A 15,430-nucleotide genomic window follows, 5' to 3' on the forward strand; every position below is an offset into this window, starting at 1 on the left:
GACCGTGCTTTCCATCCAAGCTTTGTTGCGATCCATTTTCAGGAAACGCCGTCCGCCGGTCGATAAATTTTTATCAGGTCGGATCACACTACGTCGCCGACTGTAAAATGGGACTGCCGGTCCGCTTGGATTTTACGAGGAACAATGAAAAGGTCCTTAGCTTCCTTTAGGCGGTTATCTCGTCTAACGACGTACCGGAAACCGGGACGCAAGAAGAAGTTCATACGCCGTGGATTGATACTCGAAAGAAATCCGATCTCCGGCCTCGTTATCAAATAAGAATCCATTGTCTCGTTACTGCCGCGCGTCTAACGGGGCTAGACAGCCGCCACGCTGAATTATTCCGCTAACGTCCCCGGGAACGGACACGGAAAGGCTCTCTTAACTTTTGTCCTCATTATCCAGCGGATTAACCCGTCAGGTTCGTCCGATTATTCCGTTATCCCGGCTAGCGGGGTTTCGAACACCGGGTCACCGCGATTGTTCCGCGCGCGGGTCGGACGCCATTTCTCGCGATTATCGCGCTCCCCCTATATATATACATATATATGTATATCTTCTAACGCTGGAGAGCGTTCTACTTTTCCGCGCAGGAAATTTTCCGGCGAGCGTTTGGAAAAAGGGGGAAAATCGCGTCTCGTCGCCGGGCGAGCCGGAGAACGTCGATCAACGTCGATCACGCGGATCCTCCTCCATATCGAGTGGAGTGGTAAACGCGACCGAAAATCCGCCTTTCGAACCCGAAGCTTTCGTTCGCTCATTAAATCAGCTCGAGAGAGCTTCGGAACGAAACGGCGCGATCGTCTCGCTACGAATTTCCATCCGATCGTTCACCGCGATAACCGTGTGCGCCGCGCGTCTATAGACGCCGAGCGGCTGCGAACGTGTGCGAGGTGTATCGATACCGTTCGAGCAAGATTCACGCCTACTCGATTATTTGCATACATGCAATTCTTATCGGGGATCTGACGTTCGAAATGCTCCGTTCCAGCGTTCCGGCTGATGTTCGTGCGCCCGGCGCGCTGCACCGCGCTGCACCTCGCCGTGCCGAACCACGCCGAGCCGCCCCGAGTGACGTCGCGACGCGCGATAGAAACGCGCGCGCGGCCCGAATTAGATATTCACCGACAATGTTATCAAGCGACATACGCGCGTCGCGCAAACACTGAATAAATCGAGCCGTCGTGTATTATTAAGGTACGCTCTGCTATCGACCACGTTCGAATCGGCGCACGGGGCCAACCCGGTGCTCGGCTCTGACAAACGCGACAAGATCGGAGCCCGATATCGAACCGCGGTTTCACCGGATTGCGTCGCGGAAGAAGAGTCTGCGCGTATTGGCGCCCCCCCCCCCCCCCCCGCGACAAGTGTATAGAAACGGAAATCGAAACGTAATGTAATTTCTTGACGAAGGGGGTCGAGAATGAATCAAGTCGGAAACCTATGGGAGCGTGCCGCGAAATGATGTTGATCCGGTATTCAAAACTCTTTCGCCGAACTTCTATAATGACAAGAAAATGTCACCACTTTTGGTTTTGCATAAAGCTGCAATGTAAATACAGTTTTATTCATGAACTGGATATGAACCATTCTAATTCGTGAATCTGTAATATGTAACATATAAACAGTTTATTTCGAAAGTGGTCCAAGTTCATTTGTTTAAAGTAATTTTAATAAATTTATTGTCAGGATAGCAGAATGTCATCTGCTAAAACGAAATTATATATATATCGTAGAAATGTAAATAATAAAATATCTAGCTAGATGTTTTTAGAACATCAACTTGTGCCCTCGTAAAAAATGTAAAACGAAACTCGTGAATATAATTGTCGAAATACCATTTTGAGCGTCTAGTCAAAACCAAAATTAGAATTGCATTCATAAGTGGTGAGTTTGATACAAAAGTGAACGATGTCTACCACAAGTTTCTAGTAATTAATCTAATAAATCAAAAAATCATATTCATGATATTAGTTTATATAAGTTAATGGATTACGAGTAAGATTGCTTTAGTTATTGATATAATTTAAAAAAAATGTTTGAACCGTCGATCCTCGATCTTAAAAGAACTGGTGGATAAAGTGCTAAGATAATAAATTACTCGAGAAAATATTTCAGTGTGCCCAGGTCTGACTAATTACAATGATCGATGCTCCAATTGCTCGATGAAAATACTTTCCGCGGGAGGTTGTTTGCAGCCCAGTTCCGGTAACCAGACTACCGTAATGAAATAAGTGTAGTATTTTAGATTTACTTTCAGCGGGAGGGCTGTAAAATACCGTAAAGGCTTAAGGATAAAATATGCAATGGGGAGAGTCTCTTCGCGATAGAAACAACCTTCGTATTATCTTGCCCCGTGCCACGGTCCTCGGGACTTTGCCTCGTTCCACCATGAAACGCATATCCGAAGACACGGAGATTTTGAAGCTCGCCTCGCTCCGGCGTCGGGCCGGTACAGTCAGCGCAATTTGCTTCTCCCTTTACGACGTGTTTCAAACGCACCGGGAGAAACCAATAACACCTGTCTAGAGAAATAACGAAGCTGCGGAGGAAGCGACAAAGGACGAAGACGCGTGCGCGTCTTAGAGGTCCCGGAGGAGTTTCCTGGAAGATGCAGGACGGCCTCTGCCTGGCCAGCCGATTGAGAAAACAAAGGATCGCGGATCGATGGTTGAACGAGTTTTCGGGGAAGCTGTCGCCACGCCGCGCAGCGCCGCGCCGGCGTCGCATCGCTATCGGCAGATAGCCAATAATGAGAAGAGGCTGGATAGGTGAGAATTTTCGCGGACGCACTCAACGGAGGAAATAAGTTGGCTCGAAGGCATCGCTCTCGAAACGACGTCGGAAGTATCGATTTCCAAATACCGGCTTTTCTGTCCGCGCTGCTTCCCCTTCCGCCCCCGCGCGCCGATCGTACCCCATCGAGAAAACGATCTTGCTTTTATTTCGCCCTCGGGACCTGGATATTTCGTTACGCTGGACCGACACGATGGCGCCGTTCACCTCTGTCCTTTTTTTCTCTCTCTCGCTCGCCCCGCTGCCTCTTTCTCCCTGTCCATTCTTTACACTGTCTCGCAGCCTCTGCCGGTTCCTCTTCCTTCCTTCGTTCCCCCGCTGCACGTCGAGACAAAGCACGGGGCGGACTCGCGCTAGTACCCTCTCAATATTCAAGCTTTCCAACGGCGTGACGCAGAACGCGATGAATTATCGTCATTAGCACACCATTCATGACAACCGCCTGTCTTTGACCATGTTCTCGATATTTGACACTCTCGTAAACGTGCCGCAGCAGCCAACTAGTTTCAATGAATTACCATCGGATCGACATAATTGTAACCGCGTCACCAGCCCTAACTCTATCTCCGTTGTCGTTCAACGTGACGCACGTCCTCTCCCTTTGATTGATTTCTGATCGACTCCCGCGCGTTTGATGATCGAATTGTACCGTGTTAATTGCGGGGCTATGAACCAAAAATTTCGGGAACGTCGAACGTGGAACGTGACACACGCGACGGAGGGGTAGCAGTTGCTCTTGAATCATTCAGCGCTCTTACGGTTCTAATTCAGTCTTATTTTAACATGTCACTTTACGAATTCCGCCGGAATGGATCGTGAATTATGTAGCGGGTGTAATGGTACCACGTGTTAAATCTTCCTGGATATAGAACTGCGACGAAGTCAGTGTTGCGTCGTCGATAATTTAGACACCTAAACACGGCCAAACGGAAACGTTTCATTTCATATTATTTCTGTGATTGATTAAAGAAGCGAATTCGAGACGGTATCGTTAGCGCTCCATCTTTGACGTCGGCGTGATAATGGAAATAGGATTTATTTAAACTTCGCACGATTATTGTATTATATTGTATGCCTGAACAGAACTTTATTAAGAAATTTCTCATTAAAACATTTCATCACGCATTTTCTTGAAGTTCTACCAGTTACGCTTTGTTCGGTTTTCAAAGTGCTGAAACGTATTTCGCAAGTTGAAGCATGTTTCTATTTCATGCCTTTAATAAGATTGCCGACAAGACAAACATATTTCTTCATAATACCAACTTCTATAAATTCCGCTACAAATTGAGGAATCTCCGAGGAACTCTTTACAATTTGCTAATTAAGCAAGAAGCGAAATTGCAAGATAAATGATAATGTACCTAGATCAAACTTGAGTATTATTCGAATTGTTACGAATAAATATTAATTTAAGATAATTATTTGATCGAATACCTTTTTGTCTAATATTTTATTTGGATAAAATATACTCACGTTATTCGTCATAAATAATCGTTTTATATTATTTTATGGGAATAACCAAAGAGACTATCGAACGATTTTTATTCAAAACTGATAAAACGTTTAATAACTAATTCGAGTACACTCTATTGAATGGCCATACTTAGAAAAAATATTTAATTGCAATAAGACACATGGAAGAAAAATAAAAATAAACTACGAAAAAAGAAACACTTTGAAATCTATAATTGCTATTTAAATCGACTATTTTCTGTACGAATCAATTCTTATTCGACTAAAATTGTATCTAAATAAATTTCTATTCGATGCGTCGAATAAAATTGTATTCATTAATCTTTATCTCTTAGCCATCATTTGAATAAAATTCCCCCAACTGTGGTTTACATTATGCTAGAAGTATACGACGACTCCGTAGGATGGTACATGAAGAAGTTCGAGCAAAGAGCGGCAGAGTTTCGACCGCTACTTATTTAACGTCGAGTGAATGACACGCATCCGAGGCTAAGTTTCTATTTGGTTTGAGTTAATTTCAAGTTCGGTGTAAACTTCCAGCCACCCCGGCGGATTAACGATAGCGTTCGCGGTTCGTAAACGTTTAATGTCTCGCTGTGTTTTAACGTCGTAACGTGTAATATAATTTAATGGCACGGTCATACGTGACCTGTTACGTGTGTCGCAACGGATCCAGTTCCGTCCAAATACCCTGCTACTTTGCGATACCCGCTATCTTCCCGTGTATTCCCGTTTTCGGATGCAGCTAGATGCCCTGGCCGGATCGAGGCATCGAATTACCCCGTCCGCGTTCGTTGGCCGTAGAAACGATTGATCGGGCTGCTTGTATCGCGTGAAAATTCAATTCCGATCCCGGCATTAATTTTTCAATCGAGCGTACATCGTGTAACTCGTGCGAATCGCTCTGTAATTCCCCGTTCATCCCCGGACTATGAGTATTCGCTGTTATTGTGTTGCTATTCACGTCGGTGTGCACATGTGTGACACCTCTGCGCGTGTACGGCCTGTACGTGTATGGATTATTGCTGGCGATAGATGAATTTTATTTTTCGCGATGAATGGATCAATGTCGTTTTTGCCCGTAGCTCGTCGTTTGTTCGACGAGGTCGCGACGAGGTGGGTGTTCCTTCGGCGAAGGTATTGTTTAATGAAAGGTACTTTAATTCTCATGTACTCGATTATCGTCATCCGTGCGTAATTATCGCCGTTGATCGATGCGCGTAGGGAAGTAACTACGGGATATCCAATATAAGCACCGCGGATTAAGAACCTCACCCCAATCTGTCCGCGTTAATCTGCTCGCTATAGCTTTGCGAGATGCTAAGATAAATCAGGCTAGTCAACGTGCACGGAATGGGAGTTGAAAACTGGTCGCAGTTGGCTAAGGTGACCTTTTCTGTTAAAGAAATTAAACCATTGTCAGCGTATAACTATTAAACAGTACCCGTCTAGTCCTGTTTTCTCTTTCGAACGTATATGCTAATCGATATCTATGTATCTGTTTTAACTCGAGCTGATTGATATCGACGCAAGTGTATTCGCTTATTTCTGCGTTGGTTGGTCTCTATAGTCTGTTCAGCAGATCGAAATATATTGATGATCGCAACAGCCGGCTACTTAATTCCAAACAGATCCATCGCATGCGGGCACTAGAAGCGAAATAGACGACCGTTATGATGATTAATTTATCTCTCAGATCGGTTCTCCAAGGCGGATCGTAATTAATTTCAAGAATACACAACAGCATATTACGAGATGGGAGGTACAAAACGAGATTAATAAGGCACGAGATTATTCATCCGGAGAAATGAAATAAAACTCGCACACTGAATCAAAACAGATAATACCAGCGAAATTCCTGCATCGAATTGAAACACGATTAATTAATATAATTATTGGCTGGAGAAATTTAATTATAATTTCCCATTAATTATATATCCCGATAAATGTCCGAATCATGCTCTCGGCCGACAGGGAATATGGGCTCCGCGCGTATGTCTTAGAAATCCATACTATGTCCGCGCTATGTCTATGTATACTATCGCTATACTTCGACTCCTCGAGGTGCTGGCCATTTTCAAATATTAGTTCTGGAAGGAAGGAATCCGCGAATTGCATGGATAGCTCAATCCGAGGACCAGTTCAAAGATACTCGAGTCCTCGCTTCTGTAATTCAATCGGCCTTCTAACCCACAAAAATCTTATATTTCGAAGGTATGTTTCCAAGTGTTGGCAGAGTAAATGATGTTCATATGAAGCATTTGGCATTTCTTAAAATCAGATGTTTTGCGTTACTAATATTCATTCCAATTTCCAAGGAAAAACGAATAAAAATGGTGCAAATTCTTACCTGGTGTGTGCTCTTTGATGAATGGAATCAACTTTTTGTTCTCTACGTATTCGGCACCTGCAAGAAAAAACAACATAGTTAGAACAAACACATTATTGCGAGCACGTGTTTAATATTACCGAATACAGTGGACAGTGGACAGTAAGCACACAATTTATAATGTTTTAGAAGGTATAACATAACAAGTGGTTTATAAATTGTTTGCATGGGCTGGCAAATATCCAGCGGCTCAGCGAAATATTTGTCGAGCTAGCTTTTTCATAATAACTACGTACGAAGGAAGTGCATTTTTACGTCTAGTACTTTCTGGTATTTCATTATACATTAAGGAAATATGTTTATTTGTGAACCTTAACAACTTGACACTCAAAAGAGCAATGCAATAGCAATGATTACATCCTCGTAATAAAATTATGTACAAATTATCGTGTATCAAAGTGTAATAATAGTTTAAGTCACAAATTGATTATACGTTTGAATCACAAATATCCATCAAACACAACGATGACTATTTTTAGTTCATTTTAATTTAATTTTGTAGAGTCACGAGCTCGCAAAAATATTGAAACGGAGGTTAATTAATAACCGACGCTACCCAGACTCAATTACTGTCAATGAATATCAGTCTCGTCGTAGCTAACTTGTGGCCAGAGTGTAAGGAGAAATAATTTATTTATCCCCGGCCCTCATTCCAACAATACCGAACCATTATTTAAAAAACGAGGACACGAATAGGTCAACTACTGGATGATTGATGATCCAGGATGAAAGCAGAGTTATTTTGCCGCGCCGTAGAATTTCCATTATATGAAGCTCTCGAAGAAGAATTAAACATAACAGTTGCATGCATTTTTAACGTCGTATATCACTAGCTGGCGAATCTGTCTCGAAAATAAAATTCACCAGCTATCTATAACGTGTCACATAAATAACCAAGTAACGAAATACCTGTTTTTATTTAAAACTTCCAATACAAATAACAAAATATCTAACAAAATTCAGTCTTGCCTATAAAAATCAGTTATTCGAAAAAAATCATAAAATTCTGCGATTTTCACGATTTTTAATAATTTGTAGCTCGTCATAAGGTTGACAGATTTAAATGTTACTTTCAGCATACGGATAAGTTACATGGGCTTAGAAAATATATTGTTTAAATTTTTGTTCTAGGTTTAGATCAAAAAGTTAACTCTTTACATTGAAAATTATTTTAACTCTAAGTCCAACATAACTTTTCTCGTCTATTGTATTCCCATTGTATACTAATTAATGCATTAATGCGTGCACGAAGTCCAGTTTTGTGACTCAACAGATTTTGAATATTAATAAATTTAATATTATAAAAATGATTTCGTAACGTGATAGAACAATTGTTAGTGGTCAACTTTAAAATCAACAGCAACTTCTAATCCTTTGCACCATAAGAATGCAAAGGATTAAACATCATTTAATATTGATGCATAAAATTCAAGTTATTTAATCCGATTTTTAAAAATCTATTCAATTTCGAAAGGAACTCGAATTCTTTTATAAACCATTGTATATATAGAAAGAAGTATTAATTCATTTCTAATGAATGTAACTTAAAAATCTGAATAATTGTAAAATGAGAAACATGAGCGCGGTAATTTTGCCGGGCGCAACTAAAAATGGCGCTCGCGAACGGGAGCGGTTAGTCCACGAATTTAGCGAGCAGCTCAAACGAGACGAGAGTCGCTTCACTTCTAATTGGCCCGTAAGTATGTATACAGCGGGATGTATTTGTTTCCTTGGTAGTCGGCAATTATCCGCCGTTCATCTAACAGAAACGAACGTCACGGTCCGCCGAATCTTTTCCCGCGAATCAGCGCGTGCTTTCATCAACGGGTCCCGGCGACGGCCCTTTTCCGTCGGGGCCGCGGCTTCAATGCGAATATAAACGACACGGAGGAGGATCTCGCCCCCTCGTAGACCAGTAACGGTAACGCGATTACGGGCAAGGTTCTGGTTAATTCGCGCGTCGCGTCGCTTCGAGTCGCGCGGCACCGGGAGCTCTCGCTAAATGAAATCTGGAACAGTTTTAATTCGCGCAGCCGACGCGACGACGCCGGGACATGTCAGACGCCCCTTCTAAACGACGACGGTCGAGCAAGTGCTCATCGCCGCCCAATGGAATCGAGTTAGCGGAGATAATGAACGCAAAATTATGCCAATCCGACATCAGTAATGCAGTCCGAGCCACTGAGCTTGCGGCACGGAAATAAAATCAACGATTCGAGTCGCGCGGAAAAAAAAAAGAAACGTCGCACAGTGGTCGATAACCGTTAAGAATAGAACGGAATTAAAAAGAGGGTGACTTTGTAAATTGTCAATAGTTTTCTAACTTGATTTTTTACTTTTTAATACGTATTATCGAAAAGTGTCGCCTGGTTTGATCCAATTATAAGCGAATTAATTTAACCTCTTCAGGGATGAATTTTTGTAATAGCTATTTAATTTTTTCTTTATAAATTCATCATACAAATGATTTCATTCGAATAAAGGATTCTGTAGTGACTAATTTTGCAACTGATTCTCAGTTTCTTTATACTCGAAATAATCATAATTTTATGAAAATTAAACGTATACATACGTAGCAGTATCTCTAAAGAGGTTAAATAAGTGGAAATAAATAATAATGTGAAATTAATTTGTTTCCTCAGCGAAACGGCCTATAAAATGTTAATAAGAAAAGTAGAGGGTGAAAGTGTAACGGAACCATGCTTTCAGAAAATGTCGAATTTAAACATAAAGTGGAACTGAAAAGTGGAGCATACACAGAGGCTACATTAAAGCCGTCTTCTCATATACATAAATGAACCTCGCTCCGTTCGGCTCGATTCATTTTTGATCCCCAATACATTCGGCGTATCGTTTCCTCCGTTTAGTTGAGAGATTCGCCGAGATTCGCCCAGATTCGCCGAGTTTCGTCTCTAATATGCGGGGATCACCTACATAGAACTTGGGATCGCATGTAACCGATATATTTCTGCTGGTTCATCAATGTTTCGACCAACTCCAGGGTACACTATTATGGTCGATAAGTTCTTGATGTCCTTAATTAGCTCGCTGACACTCGAGAAAGTTTCGGCCGCAGAATCGACGCGTTCGAAGCCACGAGGAAGTTTCGGCTCTGCTCGATAACAATATTTCCATCGGAGGGAATGGGTATAATTGGTGTCGTTACCCGGCGAGGAGACACGTCATCTCGAAAAAAACTGCCCGGCGCGATGACGGGCTCGCACAAAGTAGAATCGGATCCCATCGAGGCCGTTGTAAAATGGTTTACGAGCGCCATTAAACGCGGAAAAGCGCGCAGCTGGCCGAGCATAGTTCCCCGGAGCAGATGCTGGAGGTCCGTGGATCTTTGCTGGCTAAAGGGTCGGTCGCTGCTGGAGGGAAAGATACTTTGAAGAAATGTCTCGCGTCGTTCGAATCGATGGTCCCGCGGTTCGATCGATCCCTTTTATCGAGGGCTCGTTTCTTTGACTCCCTGGCTCGACTTTGGCCGCGATCGCTTGACCGGATGAGTGAAATTATCGTGGCTCGAGAAGAGCCGAACCGAGCCAGCGCGCGAGGTAAGATCTTTCTGTTAAGGGAACGAAATCCACGACGACCGTGAGCTAAGAGAAAAGCTGTCGAAGCGGATGCAGTCGGACACTTTGAGCGACGCGCATTCGAAAATCGCCAACCGGCAGAGAAGAATGAAGCACCGTGAAGTTTTTTTCCACCGTTGGTAGCCACGAGGAACTTCTCCGCCGACAAATACCGCGGATCAGAGGGATGGGTGTCTGAGCGTAGACGCCCACTTTTCGTATCGCGAGAAAGGCATCCGACTCGCTCGATTTCCGCTACGTCGAGATTTTTTCACTTTGTTGCCTCGTTTCGAGTGGCGAATCACGAGAAGCTTGATACCGATAAAACACAGAGAGCCAAAGTCTTCTTTATTCTTTGACCTACTCGCCGATGCTCGAGCTCGTCCTACGTTTTTCCTTGGTTTTTTATCAACTCGCTTTTTAAGTACAGTTCGGCAAGATTCCAGCGATAGCGGAGCTTCTCCCCGGGCTTTAATATTTAGAGTCTGCGAAATTGTATGAGTTCCATTACTCATGTTTTATGCAAACGCCAGTCTCTCGACGTTATTGTGGGGTTTTTCTGAAGACGCGAGGCTGCTGTCTTCGACGAAAGGGGAATATATTTCATATCGCTCGTACCGTTACTCATTAACGATTGCCCAACGAAAAGTTCGCTTTCTTACGGGGGCGCAGCGGCAACAGAAGCAAACAAAAGTCATTCTCTAAATGTCCGCGAAACTATTTTCCGCGGTCCAAAGCACACGCCACTGAATGAAACGTAGCTACACATTCTTTGATGGTAAACTATTGCTTTGGCCGTGCAGTCGACGCTTTGTGTAATCAACCGGTCGAGTCATGCACGATCAGTCAAGCTTGACCAGTGAATTTCGTAACTTCATTAACGTTCACGCCAGCGAAATATCATGCGAGAGTAAGTCACTGTGTCACTTCGGAACTTTCGAATCCCGGCGAACGTCTACTTGCTTCCAGTTTTGACGTGTCAAGTGCCATGAGTTTCATTACTAAGACCGTGCTCCAATTTCTCATGACAATACATATATGCATGAAGCAATGCCATATTCCACCTACTCAGGATCACTGCTATATTACACCCGTTTTAGAAACGTCATTTAATGCAGCACAATATCTTTGTTACTCTTTCGATTACATTTTAACAATTCTAGATTTTCGCGTTTCCAGCCTTCTCTAAGGTAGCTTTTTCCTGGGTTTCCTACGTTCCTAAAGTGGCAAAGTTGCCGTGCAACTATGGTAAGTCTTTAGGCGAAAGAACATGATCTGCTCGGCGCGCAACAGCACCACTACTGTTTAATTACGGAATTCAGGTGAGAACTGATAAAAGGGGAAGTTGCTCTAAAAACTTTGACACATGTTGTCGAGGATCCTCTCCTAACAAGGGTACTTATCGAACTAGTGTACGTCGACTTCCATGAAAAAAATTTGCAACAACATAGTGTTTAGAAAAATATTTTACACATCTTTTTTATCAGCTTCTGTTCATGTTGTAGGGGTAAAAATTTTATGCAGATTTTTATACAATGTCAAAAGTTATTCATGAAGCTCATGATTAGCCCTGTAAAAAAAGTATTACTGAAAATTTTTAAACATAATTTTCGCAACAAATATTATAAATTATTAAGGTAAGAGAAATGAATTTCAAAAAATGTTTTACATCCCTACAGTCAACGACTATTATAACGCATTTAAGGTGTAAACGTGTTAAGGACACCTTCCTTAGCAACCCCCTAAAATTTTAGCCGCCATTACTTCTTCATTAAAAAAAACTGAGTTAAAATTAATTGCTTATTAATCCCAAAAATACCTGCCAGTGCAAGTAAATGTAAACGTGATTAATTAGTGAAGACACGTGTTACCGTTATTGACCGAAGAGTCAATATCAGTTATCAGGTTCGAGCCGGTCGTTACGGCGATTCCGCTAGCCATTTCTCCATCCGCGGACAGTAACTTGTAGAGCCGTTCGGGCGCGGCAATGTTTTAAATAATCGCAACGGGCCGATTAGTCAAGGAATCTCTGTGGAGGATCGATCCGCGCGGTGGAACGTGCTCGTTCCTCACAGCGGAACGCTCGGGTTCCCCTTTTCAGGGCTTTCAGCGGACCAAGACAAACGGCGCCGTAGCGAAAAGAAGAAACGGTGCCGTGCGTGTTTTCGACGAACGATTTGTCTGTCCAGGTCCTGGCCGTACCTTTCAGACAAGTGGAAGATACGTGTTATTCTCGGTTGATTTTTCTGCACACGCGTTTACCGAGGCTCGAGAGCCGCGCCGCGTTCTTTTTTCTTTTTCACCGTCGGACGCGGAACAAACGAGTCGCTTACACAGTAACGAGTAACGAAGCGGTAAAGTCTGTCTGGCCGGAGGCAGGATTTTCATGAGAGTATTCGCATCTGGCTGGCACGCTGTAACATTTTTGCCTCGCTATTAGAGAAAAATCCGTGGCTTGAATGAGGACGCTCAAGCTTGTCCGGGAAGGGAGGACCGGCATCGAAGAAGGAGATCTCTTTCGCGGCAAGAATGAAAGCAGCCCGCGCCGGCTACGCTCGAGATAAAACTCGTGCGGGGTAATATGACGCGTTTGGCGCCAGTGATTCCGCGAGCCTTGTCATCGACAACGGCGCCGAGCACGGTAATAAAGACAGGAACAACAATCGTCCGCGCCGAGTGGCAAGGAGAGAGGAGGAATCGGACCGCGGGGGTGGACGGAGCGAAACAGAGCGTGGAACCGAGGGGCTATGGTGAGAGGGATCGGTGGTCTCTTTTCGACCCGAGTGCCCAGAGGGTCGTAGAAATAACGCAAGCTGGAGAAATTACATTCTCCTTTTGTCCCCGGCTCGGACAAAGGCACCAGAAAAAAAGGACCATCCGAGCGAGAAAGAATACCTCGTTGAAAAGATGGACACGGAATAGGAAAAAAAACAGAGGAAAAATAAGGATGGGACATTGCTAATTTCACCGCGAAACGATTCAATGAGATGGGAAGGAAGGGGCTCGAGGTGCGGTGATACAGGAAAAAGTGCACAGCTCAGACCGGATATCACGGCGGCGAGGCTCCGCCGTCGTCGATTGTGTCCCCCGTAAGGACCTCCATAGACGGAACTCGGGTCGGGCGACTCTAAACTTCCGGATCTACTAACGAATTTTTTGTACCCTCTCACTCTCCGCGTTTCACCCCTAGAATTGAATATTCGCCACCCCGATTTCGTGTGTTGTCACAGTATAGTTCGGCATTTTTGCCCCTCACGGGCAAATTGCAATACTTTAGGAGTTCACGAATTGATCTAAACTGGATCTAAAGCTCATTTAACACGTTTTGACGTGAATCGATTGATTCTATTACGTTCGTAATATTGTGATGATATTCTTAATGATATAGGGTCAATGTATGATAAAGGCCTATAAGTGATATACATACATTATAAATATGTATTTTAGGAATGACTAGCGTATTTAACATATTTATTTATATGTATATCACTTATAGGTCTGTATTATATGTGTATTAAGCTTATAGAATTTCTTTAACATTAGAATTACGGAACACTTTAGGATAGTCAAATTTATCGATTTATGAGGAGCTTGGTCCCTTTTGTTTCATACAGTACGATAAAAATTGATAAAAATCTAATTAAATATATGTTTGTTATCTTTATGAAGTAATATGAAATTGCTGCTATTAGTGTTTCGTAAACATAGTGTTAATCATGCAAATAAATTTTTCCTTCCATTTGTATTGTCACATTACTTGTTAATTATTAATCTTCCTTATAGTAAGGTGAAAAATTATTATAGTGCATTTCTCTTCTCAGTCGTTCTTGGACAGAATTTACAACTTGTGTATACTAAAATGATGGACTATGAAATTGTTAAAAAATATATTATAGAGTCCACGATATGAAAGAATTTTTACCAATTATTCTAATTCTGCTGATTAGCTTTTAACACTTGACCAATTCTTAACCCTTCGATTAAATATTTACTCGACGCCAAGGGATCGCAAATTAAACATTAAAATAACCAGACCCGTTAAAATGAAAGGATAACTACTAAATTCATCAATTTGGTAACAGCTTCATATACGCAGTCTTATTGTTTTAAAAATACAACACCATTAATCACTTTCGACGCTCGGTCGTTCCACTACACGATAATGCCCATGTATTCCTCTGCACGAGAAAGTGCATTATATAATAGAAACAGAACGCATTCAGGAATTTAAATAGAAGTTTAATATCAATAAATTCTTTTACCGGGAAAAACGGAATGATGGTCCATAAATGGTGCTCTTTCAGGTATTTTAGTAGGAATTTAATATCGATCTGAAATTAATATGTAATACTGGGAGTAAAAGTACATACATATGATATAAATGAGTGGAGTATGTAATAACGAATCGGAGGTTTCGTTATTTAACTACGATGTACGCATATCTGATAAAGAAGCGCTTTTCCTAATAAAAATTGCGAGGATTTTTATTTCACTTTGCCGTAAGGAATCTTTTAATCGACTAATTAAGTTTCTTCCTCTTTCAGGTTACAATAAAATTACCCATGGAAAATTGAATTTGCATGAAAGCCGGCATTCTGCTGAATAGCTTCTTTAAATTCAGGAGTACATTTTAATCTTCTGTGCGTGTGCCGGTGGATTTTATTCCAAGGAATCGATTCGACGAATAAAAACATATACATGCACGTTGAATCTTCGCTAAAGTGATCCAACCCGTTGTTTTAAAAACCGAGGAGTCTAAGAATATATAATATCTCCCTTTCCCCGATAGACATTTAAAATATAATAACACTACGTAGTCGAGTTTAGTTTGGACTCCAGTTCACTCCACAGAAATATCCGAAAAAATTAATACACCCAAATTAGCATTCCGAAGATATTATTAATTAATTCGTTCTAGAAACTTTCGAGGAATTATAATCGCTATCATCTCAAGAAATGCCTTCAAGTAGAAAAGATCAAGCTGGAAAGAAACTCAGAAAATGTTAAACTTACAAAAGAACACACCGAAAAGTATTTGTAACCATTTAATTTAATTTAATTTGAAGAAAGTGCCCAAATAAAAAGTGATTTGTATTTATCCGTTCCCCCGAGCAGAGTTGCGCGATGCGCAAATTTTTCTAAATAGTGTCAGGAACAGTGAAAAATATTTCCAATTCAGATCCTGCAACGATTCCCC

The 15,430-nt window shown here is 42.0% G+C and overlaps 1 protein-coding gene across 2 annotated transcripts in view; it reads right to left on the bottom strand.

Annotated features, from left to right (window-relative positions):
* The window catches only part of LOC144475868 (irregular chiasm C-roughest protein), a 226,682-nt gene that overhangs the window by 138,445 nt on the left and 72,807 nt on the right, over nt 1-15,430 (bottom strand). For both annotated transcript variants that reach the window (XM_078192215.1, XM_078192214.1), the window contains exon 2: nt 6,620-6,676. In XM_078192215.1, coding sequence (XP_078048341.1) covers nt 6,620-6,676 — 57 coding nt within the window. The remainder of the gene's footprint in view (nt 1-6,619; nt 6,677-15,430) is intronic.

This window comes from Augochlora pura, chromosome 10, assembly GCF_028453695.1.
Source record: "Augochlora pura isolate Apur16 chromosome 10, APUR_v2.2.1, whole genome shotgun sequence".
Lineage (NCBI taxonomy): Eukaryota > Metazoa > Arthropoda > Insecta > Hymenoptera > Halictidae > Augochlora > Augochlora pura.